Genomic DNA, 11,823 nt, shown 5'->3' with positions numbered 1-11,823 from the left:
ACCGTCCATCTGAACCACCGCTGACCACAACCACCACAGACCACCATCGATCTGAACCGCTGCCGACTATCGCCATCTGAACCACCATGGACCACCACCGATCTGAACCATCGTCAACCACCATTGATTTTGTAATATCGTTTGGCTTATGGTTATATTTAGGTTGTGTATTTTATATTGTTTTACATATTAAATAATTATTTTATTAAAGTATTTTTGGTTAAAAAACAAATATTTCAAAAAGGGACATTTTGATCATTTACCAATATTTCATTCTAATTTCAAAGCTACATTCTGTGAACCAAACAAACACATTCTGTCTTAAGTCAAGATGGGCATATAATAGGGTTTATTCCTTTGTAAGGTCAACCCTTATCTCTAGATGGTCAAACCTGACAACATTTTATTCAAATTTCTTTAAAGTAAAATTTCTTTAATAAATTTTATTTCATCCAAAATCATTATACGAACCAAAACGTCTCATTATTGTTTATTAATTTTAATTTCCCGATGTTACAATAAGCCCAAAACAAATGAGCCCAGCAATCCCAACTGGCGTGGTCAGTCTACAAGCTCAAATTGGCCCACTGCTGCCCTCTTAAAACACACATCATCAGTGACAATGCCACATCACTGGCCAGTCTACAAATCTGAGAAATTGCTGCGAGCCACTTTCTTTTGGTAAATCTCATAAACCCTAGCCGCGGTACCCGGATTTCTTTTTTCCTTAAACCCTAAATTATTCAATTTCACTTCTTTTTTTTCTCATACAGGTATGTTGGATCTCTTTGTCGTTATAGATTATATCTTTCTTTAGTTATTAGATCACAGTTTTTTGATTTGATTTGATTCCGATTTGCGTATATGTTTTATGTCTGCCAATCGGTAATTTGTAATTGCATAAGAAATTATATAGAGATCTTGCAGACAGGCGTGTATTTTTTTAATTAAAGATCATTCGCATGTGTTTATGTTAAACGTTTTATGTTCTGTTTATACAGAGTGTTTCAAAGGCGATCTTGGTACATTTCGTCATAATCTTTGGTCTCTCTTCATTTTTCTAATTCGATTTTATAGCTTCTATGAGTATTTCGATTCCTCTGTGTTAATCGGGTTTGGTGCTGTCTCTGGCTGTCAGTCTAGTTTCTCTGTGTTGTTTGCAAAGTTTTATTGCCATGTGTACATGCTTGCTTGCCGTTCAAAAACACGATAAGAATAGGTAGAGTGGGACATTCTATGTGTTTTTAAGGCCTAGAAACTGTCAATTGTTGATATGGTAATTCACTTGGTAGTACTTGAAATTTGAGATTCAAGGTTTTAAGTTGAGTGTCTTACCCATTAGGATAAATTCTAACGTTATCTTGGGTCATTTCTTGTTGAAGAATGCATGGGTGTTCTTGTGCTTCATTTAAGGTACAGCTGAAAAATGTATCAGAGTTGCATAACATTTTTATAGAATAGGGTTTTACCATTTTAGTTTGTGGAATAGAGATATAAGCATTTGGGAGGTTGTAGCTTGTTTGATGCTCTTTCATTTGAGCATGGTAGATGTCTTCTAGGTTTATAGCTTTATAGCAGGTTCTTTATTATGCTTGTTTTGCTTGAAATAAACCAACTCTCTTACTCATGGATGGAGTATGTAAATGCAGGTTCTTTGAACTTGAACAACTGAAATGGCTTTCTACAACAGAATTGGAAGCCTCATGAGGCAATCTATCTCCCAGACCACTGTATCCAACGGGAATGCGAAAGGACCTTCTATGTTTAATGCTTTTCGCTGCATGTCTTCGAAGCTCTTTGTTGGTGGTATGTTCTTTGAGTAACTTCGCCGCCCCTTCTGTTTCTGTTTATATGAGCCATAATTATATGTGAATCCGCAGGTCTTTCTTATCAAACTGATGACCACTCCTTAAAGGAAGCATTTTCCGGCTTTGGGGATGTAGTTGAAGGTAACCTGTACATTATCTTTATATATGGAATCCAAGTGTGTCGCATGTGTACTTTGAAAATGGACCGGCTATAATCAGAAAACATGGAAGAACCAGCAAATGAAGTATTCTTGAATCATTTGTAATAGTGAATGCATTTTCCCCTTTGGGGAGTGGTATTGATTTATCTTTAATATTTTCAACACTGAGAGTCCGAATTTGCTTGGCCAGTTGACAGGTTCTCTCCATATAAACTGATTTTGTGAATGTGAGCGATACTGCATGCATCTAGAGTATAAACTTATTAGGCTTATTGATCAAAATCCCATCTCTTTGATCTTATTGCAGTCCCACCATCGGTTAGACTTGACCATTTCTTATCTATATATGTTGGAGCATCCCTTTTCTCCTCAAATTCTTTTGGAGAGTAATCTAATGGGGTTTCACATATTCTTACATGGTATTAGAGCCAAGGTTTAATACTCTAAGGACTCGACACTCTGGGGAAATCTGCACTCATCTAGCCCCCTTTCAACACTGGCACTATATGTGCCCATTTAGCCTTCGTTGGAGGGGCATGTCAGAGTCTCACATTGGCTAGATTTGGACCATTTCTTTTCTCAAGTTCTTGCTTGGAGAGAGATTCAGCATGGTTCCACATATTTTCATAGATCTATTGGTATCTTGGTATTGGTGATTGTCAATTATCATGCATCATTTAACATCTTTGTGGGGTTTTGATGTTCCAGCAAGAGTGATCACCGACCGGGAATCTGGAAGGTCCAGAGGATTTGGGTTTGTGAACTACACTAGCGATGACAGTGCAAAAGAGGCTATGACAGCTATGGATGGACAGGTTTGAAATTAAACTCTTAACCATCAACCATGGTTTGTTTCATCATTTCATAATGCTGATATTTTACTTGTTTTGTTGTTTAGGAACTGAACGGGCGCTCAATTCGTGTTAGTTTAGCCACCGAACGTGCACCCCGTACAGGTGGTTTTTCTGGTGGCGGTGGTGGTTATGGAAATGACCGATACTAAGCAAGCTCATGGTAATTTCTGCCTGTCAAGTGATCTCATTGTCTATATGCTTAGACCATGATAGTTTACCAGGATTTATGGATGATTGTAATCGAATTCGGTACCTATGGACTGCCTGCAAATGCAATGCTTGTTTTTTTATATAGAAGTACTACTAAACGAGTATAGTCGGTCTATCAATTGCAATGAGATTTATTTCAATATTGACTCAAAAATATTTGGGGTGAGCAGAAGGCAGGACCCAGAAACGGTGACACCATTTGATTATACAAATAAATATAGGGTAAAATTTTCAAACGGTGACGTCATTTGACAATAAAAAACAAATATATGGACATTTTCTCAAAATTATGAAAATCAAAACCTTAAAAGTTTAAATCAAATTTGATCTACAACCATGGGAGTAGGAGAAGAACGTGGACGATGGGGTTTCGCTCTTGATTTATAACGATTAGGACATTGATGCTAAGGTTTTGGTTTCGATTTATAGCGATAGAAAAGGAGAAGAACATCGACATTGGGGTGTGGTCGCTCTGTAGCCGACATATGGCATCCTAATACTAAACGTAACGTTTTCTTAATTCATCATTTGCCACGTCATGTTAAGGTGATTGGTTACCTACTCTACAGTTTAATTAAACCCTTAAATAAAAGTAAACTTTTTCTCTAGACTCTTAAATGACGATTTTAGAAGTTACTTCTCTAAATTAGAAATTAGGACAAAGTTGTTTCTATTTTGATACAATTTTCCCTATTTAAATGTATAAAAGTTGCTATGGTATACAAGTGTTGTAATATATGATTTCTAAAACTACGTACCAACCAAGCATATGTACTTGTTACGAACTAACAACTAAATTTAGTTGGTATCAATTTAATTAATGCAATCGATATTCATATTAATTGCTTTAGTTTGATATGGATTTCATATGCCTAAAAAAATAACTTCAACAACTTATATTTAAGGTTCTAAATGACGTGAGGCGTGACATGATGACGAGGTCAATAGCTGCTTTTTTCAAGGTCTGCCCTAAGGCGGCACACACACATATACATACACACACGCCCTTGTATGTATTAGTGTTTTGAATAATACTTTCGAACAAATTAAATTCATATAAAGTAATAAATTTTATAAGAAAGAAAAATCATTGATATGAAATATATAGAGCTTATGGAAAATGATACCAAAAGTGTAAAATCGAGATTAAATCTCTTGAATCTCTACTAAATGTTTTTTTCTCAATTTTCAAAGAATTCATGTTTGACTTTTCTTGTACGGGAACGTGCGTAAATATTTATTTATTTAACATTTTAGTTTTTAAGTTTCATTTTTAAGTTTATTTAAGTCCTGTGTCTCATACATAATGATTATTTATCGCTCAAATTATACATTAAATTAGCTCTACACCTTACAAAAGAAGGCCTCGTATCATGCCATAACGTGTCATAACACGTTACAGTGCAAGCCAAGCCTTAGAGTGAAGCCATAAAGGTTAACGCGACGATGAACCCAAGTCTTGACTCCATAACGAATTATTCTTGTATTACAATATCTATGTGTATTAGAAATCGAATATAGTTTTAAAAGACATTAAGTTTAGCAAATAGGTGGGAGAGGGAGGCCTAATAAGAAAAACATTAAAAAATGTAAATATAAAATGATGACATGGGAATATTGTTTCCTATTTTGTGGTTGAATTCGTTTATTTGATGTGATTCATCAATAGTTGTTTCGTCCCTCTAATTCTTTGATCAATAATTCACAATTACTTAACCATATATATATACTAGAAGGGTACTCGCGCAATGTAGTGAGATACATCTTAATTTTAATATTTTATTTTATTCTTTATCTCAGTTGATATTATAACATGGTCTTATATGATTTTGAGAAAGCGATAATATTTTTATTTTTGAATAAAATATAAGTTTGAAGATATCATAAAATTTTGACAAAAAATATATGGATATTAGTATCAAATTAACTATTTAAAATTCCATATTTTTGTGTGTAACTTTTTAAATCAATTTTTTTATAATTTAATTTAGGTACAATAACGAAGTAACTTATATTTGGTTTAATAATATAATTTTTTTTATAAAGATAATAATTATTTATTTTGTTAGAACTCGATAATTATTCTAATTATATTTTAGATTTTTTATATTTTAAAATGAGATGTTTATCCTCTATTTTATTATGTTTATCTGTTGCTAGTTATACGAATTCAAACATCGAGCTTTAATAAGTTATACTTTTGCATAACTTACTTGTAATCTTGAATTTTAAGTAAACATTGGTTTTATGTGATTTTGAGAAAGTGATAATGTTTTTATTTTTGAATAAGATATAAATTTAAAAATATCATAAAATTTTAAAAAAATATATCTATATCAGTATTAAATTAATCTTTTTAAAAGTTTTTGTGTTTTGATGTAATTTCTTTAATTAATTTTTTAATTATAATTTAATTTAGGTTTAATAATATTTTTTTATAAAGATAATAACTAAGTATTCTGTTAGTTATCAATGATTATTCTAATTATATTTTAGATTTTTTATATTTAAAATGAGATGTTTATCTAATATTTGATTATATTTATCTACAGTTAGTTAGACGAATTCAAGTATGGWGCTTTAATAAGTTGTACTTATGCACAATTTACTTGTAATCTTAAATTTTAAGTAATATGCATCAATAAACAATACTTTATGCATAATTTTTTTTAAGAGTTTTTGTCAAATGTTTTATAATATAGTATATATATATATATATATATATATATACTATTAAACAAATATTTTTAAAATATTATTGATAATATTATATCTTATGAAATACGTACGACCCCGTGTGATCTATAAATCCATGATTTTAATTCCAAAATAAAAATAAAAATAAAAAGAAAATTCTAAATCTAATTTGGTAACAACTTTTGATTTTGCATTTGAATTATGAGATTTGACTTCCTAGTCAAACCATTGATTGATATTTGTTATTTGATACATGTAATAATGAAAATGGGCCTCCTCTTGTTGGATTCACATTCCTTCTTCCATGTTCTCAATATCTTCTCTTCTTTTTTTCAAACTTTGACGTAATACACACATCTTTCACATTTTGGTGTGTGAATGTGAATGTGAACCTAACTCATACATGTACTTGTTGTTGGATCATGCAAATTAATACCAATAAAAATCATCAAATAATCTTGGGTTTAATTGAACAGGTGTTATAACTTTTTTAAAGATAACTGAAATAATATAAGATTGAATCTCATCCTTCTAAGGATATTCTAACTGATCTTTAATCGGCTAATTCAATACTGGCTACGTTTGAATCAAACAAAATTCTAAATAAATATGTTAAAACTCCTTCATTAACTTAGGGGTATTTTAGTCTTTTTGATTAAGTTTTCTTTTTTGGTTTCATTTTTGGTATTTTTGTCTTTTTGATTTAATAAAACTATATATTTTTCTTGATAAAAAAGTTTAAAGATACAAATTTATATTGTTTTGTTATTGTCTATGATAAAATAATTATAATATTTCTAATACAACTAGTTTTTTTTTTTGTTTTTATTATTATTTTTGGTCAATATAGTTTTGGTTTTTTATGGGTTTGATTACTGTCATTAACATCGTTTAAGTGCAAGCCGTTGAGTATTTCTCCCATAAGAGTATTTTAATTCTTTTTTCTTCATTAGAGACCAAAATTTTATATTTATTATAGGAGAAACAATGAACTATTTTAAATCTATTTTTTACCAAACAAATATATGTATTTTATTAATAGGATGTACAATTATTTGGTCTCATAAATCATTCAGTTATACCAAACAAATGTATGTCTTGTATAAATGTGTTACAATAAATTTATAAAATTAACGTTCTATTAATAAGAATAGTCTATAACGTTCTACCATGTGAGAGTACTCAACCACTTGCACTTGAATGATGTAAGTGACAAGAATCGAACTAATAAGAAACTAAAGGCTTGTTTGTTTTTTGAAAAAAAAAACCCTAAGGGTTATACCTCTTAAGTCTGAATCAGTCTGACGTTTTTGTTTTCAGACCGTTCGATTTTTTCTAAATAAGAGCTGAAAAGCTCTTATCGTACTCTGAATTTTAAGTGGTAGTCTAAACCCTTAATGGGCTCTTATTCACATACGAGGAGACCATATCTATCTCTCGCTCTCTCGCTTGATCTCCATCTACCCAATCATACCGATCTGGACACCATACACCGTTCTATCCAAATCATACGATCTGGACACCTTATCGATCTCTCGCTAGGTCTCAAGCTACCGATCTATCCAAATCATACGATCTGGACACCATATCGATCTCTCGCTCGGTCCCAAGCTATCGATCTATCTAAATCAATCTCTGCAAAACGACCTCTGCAAATCAGTATCTCCAAAAGGTATGTTGATCTCCCAGTTTTAAACCCAATTTGATTGATTTCAAAATCTTGTTCACCCTTCTGCTTCACACACACATACACACACACACATATATATATATGTATGTATACATACACACACACACACACACGTGGATTTGGGTTTTTAAAATAGTTATCATATGAGTGTTTGAGTTCCACAATCTGCTCCTATCATGCTCGTATCATATGTTTTCTAATTAGTTTGGATTTAAGTTGACTAAATATGGCTGAGAACATCAACTATGACGCTTGGATTCTTGGAGCAACTTTCGCCTGTTTGTGTTTTCTAATCAAAATCTTGTTCTACCTCCTGGTTCAACTATGATGCTTGGATTATTGGATTGTTGGATTCCACAATCTGTTTGTGTTTGTCTTAAAGCTCAATCGTGGCCACATGCTTTTACAAGTGGAAATATAGTAGAGATGTCCATTTGTGCTAATTTTTTCATCTAAAGCTAAAGAATGCCCCTTTATGTCTACCCTTTATTTGTACCCTTAGCCTTAATACAAGACACCTCAAACCACACAGGTGTTTAATGATTTGCCCAAATGAAAGCTTGGATGTTTATGGAATTATGATAAACAAAGGTTTATATATGGTATCTATAGGTGCATTGCATATACAAGACAGATAGATACCCAGAAAAGAATAAAGAATTTTCAAACAAACCTCTATGCCATGGTTTTGGATTTCATTCAAACACAACTCAATAGCCAAACAGAGGCTTGTTGTATAATTTACTTTGCTCAATAGGTCTGAGACTATTCCATTCTTTTACAAAATACACAAGAGCAGACCTGTATATTAAATCGTTTTTGATACATTTACTAGTCAGGTTTGGGTATATATATATATATATATATATATATATATATATATATATATACATCTTCCTCAGTTACCCAATTCTATTTCTGTTCTTCATCTTCCTCGGCTGTTTCTTCCACACCAGTCTCATTTTCCATACAGTTTGGTAATGTTATCTCTTGAAGGGAAGTAGTAAATTAGGTGAAAGCAAATGAAAAGTTGTATGGTGGAAACAAATTCACATTACGTTTCTTCATGTTATTTATGTCTGTATTATGGCATTCCTGATCTCATGATTTCCCATTGTCCCAATAATTCATATTTCATTGTAAGGTGGAAAAACAAGTGTTGAAACATATCATGTGTTGGAAACATTTTGATTGCATATCATGTGTTGGAAATAAGTGTTGGAAACATTTTGATTGCATATCATGAGTTACATTTGACATAGATTCTCTTGGAAATACCCAGAATGGCATGATACTTAATGATTTTTTTAATAAGTTCATGGTGGTGTCTGTAACTCCCATCCCTTTGCTTCAAAAGCTCAAAGGATATGTCAGCCATGGAAACATGAGAGTTAGAGCCAAGCTGTTGTTTCAATCTCTCATTGTGTCTCAAAGATGGTATGTGAAATCACTCTCTTACAGATTGGTTTCGTTAGTACAAGTTAAATTGTTGAAAAATAGACTCCCTGAAGCAAGAGAGGCAGCTCAAAGAATTTGTGTTCTTGATTTACAGTGCGGTTATTGAGGAGGAAGATGAGAGCAAAGAAGAGGAGAAACTACAGGAGAAATGGCAAAAAATTTGCCAGTCAAAATTTTCAACCATTGATGCATTGGCCATGGCTAAACTTGTTGCATCTCAGTAGAGCTTTTTGTTTTTTGGTTTTCTATGGTGATTCATAGTAGGAAAGATCATCATCATGCTGGTGAAGATGACCTTACTTGTTTAGTTTTTGCAAACTACCTCACTTATCTGTAAAGAGGGGTTTGTTCTTTAGGAAAACTAGTTTCATCTGTTTCAGAAAGAAAGTTTATAATCTATTCATCTTATTATTGGTTTGATACCTCTCTTTTTCTAGCTCTTTTCTCCTATATATGAGTTATTTTCTGAGTATGATCAGACCAACGAGCAAGGGGATGATGGCGACAAGCTATACAACCCAATAACTAAAAAGATAACATTGAGCAAGGATGTTGTCTTCGATGAGAATAATACTTGGAATGGGACAGGTTTAGAAGAAGAAGATAATTCTTCTATTTACCAAGAAGATGATCAATTGAAGGATAATCTTACCAAAGATGATCAACACGTTTCGACACCACCCATCAGTCCTAATGACCCTCAGAATGATGACAACCCAAGGAACTCAACTCAATCCTTATCTGGTGAATCTTCTACTGAAACACCTCCAAGAAAATTTAAGAGCGTGAACCACTTGATGGAAAAAACACAAAGACTTGACTTTGACAACATGGCTGACTTTGTTCTTTTTGCCGATGCCGATCCTATATACTTTGAAGAAGCAGTTAAAGAAAAGAAATGGAAGGATGAGGAGATAAGCGCCATTAAAAGGAACAAAACCTGGGATTTAGTAGATTTACCAAAAGGATTTAAACCCATTGGTGTCATGGATTTATAAAACAAAACTAAATGAAAAGGGTGAAGTGGACAAGTATAAATCTAGGCTAGTAGTGAAAGGATATGCTCAAAGGTTTGGAATAGACTATAAGGAAGTGTTTGCTCCTGTGATCAGGTTAGAAACAATACGATTGGTACTAGCTCTAGCCACTCAAAAAACCAAATGGACGTTAAGTCCGCCTTTCTGAACGGATATCTTGAAGAAGACGTTTTCATTGAACAACCAGCAGGATAGGTTGAAAAGGGACATGAATATCAGGTATGCCATTTAAAGAAAGCACTTTATGGGTTGAAGCAGGTACCACGTGTCTGGTATAGTAGAATCGATGGCTATGTTTTGAAGGATGGGTTTAACAATTGTGCACATGAACACACTCTCTATATAAAGGAGATTAAAGGTAATCTTCTTATAGTGTGTTTATAAGTTGATGATCTTGTTTTTACAAGCAATTCTCTTACTATGATTGAAGAATTTAAGAATGCTAAGAAGAACGAATTCGAGATGACCGGTATGGGATTATTACATTTCTTTCTTGGCATTGAGGTTAAGCAAGAAAGAAACAAAATATCTATTTGTGAGCACATGTATGCCAGGGATCTTCTCTCTAGATTTGGTATGGATCATGCTTCCACTTCATCTACTCTTATGGATTTTGGTTTGAAGTTATCTAGATCCCCAGAAGAAGATGGTGTTAATCCTAGTCAGTTCAGAAGGCTAGTTGGAAGTCCGATGTACTTAACTGGTACACGTCCGGATATAATGTATGTTGTGAGTTCAATCAGTTGTTATATGGAATCTCCCAAGACAAGCCATCTGAAAACAGGAAAACGTATACTTCGTTACATCAAAGGAACCTTGGCTTATGGTATTGTGTACAAGAAATCTGATAAACCTGAGTTAATAGGGTTCAATGACAGCGACTTTGCAGGGAATATGGAAGATAGTAGGAGCACTAGGGGATACATTTTCAGTTATTGATCAGGAGCAATCTCCTGGCAATCAAAGAAGCAAACCGTAATGCCCTATCCTCAACAGAGGATGAATATCTGTCCTTGTCCGTTATTGGATGTCAAGCTCTCTGGTTGCGATCTATACTAAAGGAGTTGAAGCAATCCCAGGAGAAACCTATGCCAATTCTATATGTCAACAATCGCTTTATCCAAGAACTCAATATTCCAAGGTCGCAGCAAACATATAAGGATAAAACTTCATTTTGTTTGTGAACTGGTGAGCAACAGTGAGATTGAAGTCAAGTATGTCAACACCAAGGATCAACTTGCAGATATCCTTACGAAATCTCTTCAAGTTGCTGCATTCAAGCATTTGCAAGACAAGCTGGGGATGGAAGAAATCTAGCTTAAGGAGGAGTGTAAGAATATAAGCTAGATTATTATTATATATATTTAATTTGCCTAACCGTTGGTAACTGTCATCCTCAAGGGTTGCAACGGTTCAACCTTATGTATATATATATATATATATATATATATATTCTATGTGATTCTACTCTGTAATGTGTAATGATAATAAAATAAACTTTGCAGTACATATTTCTCTCTTTCATTCTCGCTAACAACTGTTACATTTAGAGACTGGGAACATTTTTTCATCTAAAGATTTGAAAACTCTTAGCCTTAATTACAAATGGATGTTAATAACACGTTTTTAAACAATGATTTTGATGAAAAGGTGCATACAGAGATGCCCAAGGGGTATAATTTTTTTTGGGGGGGGGGGAACTTTTCTTACGTCCCAATAGCATGTTAGTTGCATAAATCATTGTATGGACTATAATAAGCTTCTCGATATTGGTATTCAAAGTTTTCAGCTTTTCTTGTCTCTAATGGCTTTACTCAATTCAAAAGCATATTATGTAAAGCCCAAAAATTTCGAGGAAATAAAATAATGCCTCTTAATTATTATTTCTATTTCATTTGTGAATATACA

General features: G+C 32.9%; 1 protein-coding gene across 2 annotated transcripts; it reads left to right on the top strand.

The window, feature by feature from the left end:
• The first annotated feature begins 627 nt into the window (after window positions 1-627).
• Window positions 628-3,171, top strand: LOC112514989 (glycine-rich RNA-binding protein 2, mitochondrial-like). Of its 2 annotated transcripts, none has more exons than XM_025121658.1 (5): window positions 628-681; window positions 1,650-1,806; window positions 1,881-1,949; window positions 2,678-2,784; window positions 2,868-3,146. In XM_025121658.1, the coding sequence occupies exons 2-5, from the start codon at window positions 1,674-1,676 to the stop codon at window positions 2,970-2,972; spliced, it is 414 nt and encodes a 137-aa protein (XP_024977426.1). In that variant the 5' UTR covers window positions 628-681; window positions 1,650-1,673; the 3' UTR covers window positions 2,973-3,146. The 2 variants fall into 2 exon arrangements, with proteins under 2 accessions (XP_024977426.1, XP_024977421.1); XM_025121653.1 differs by having other exon boundaries at window positions 630-773; window positions 2,868-3,171.
• Window positions 3,172-11,823: the final 8,652 nt, after the last annotated feature.

The sequence above is a fragment of the Cynara cardunculus genome (genome assembly GCF_001531365.2).
Source record: "Cynara cardunculus var. scolymus isolate 2C chromosome LG 1, CcrdV1, whole genome shotgun sequence".
Classification (NCBI taxonomy): Eukaryota; Viridiplantae; Streptophyta; class Magnoliopsida; order Asterales; family Asteraceae; genus Cynara; species Cynara cardunculus.
This window is presented reverse-complemented; position numbering and strand designations above follow the sequence as displayed.

Coding starts and splice junctions, on each gene's coding strand:
- LOC112514989 (XM_025121653.1), top strand. CDS start 1,674: ATGGCTTTCTACAACAGAATTGGAAGCCTCATGAGGCAATCTATCTCC. Junction 1,807..1,880: donor TTCGAAGCTCTTTGTTGGTG/GTATGTTCTTTG, acceptor GTGAATCCGCAG/GTCTTTCTTATCAAACTGAT. Junction 1,950..2,677: donor CTTTGGGGATGTAGTTGAAG/GTAACCTGTACA, acceptor TTGATGTTCCAG/CAAGAGTGATCACCGACCGG.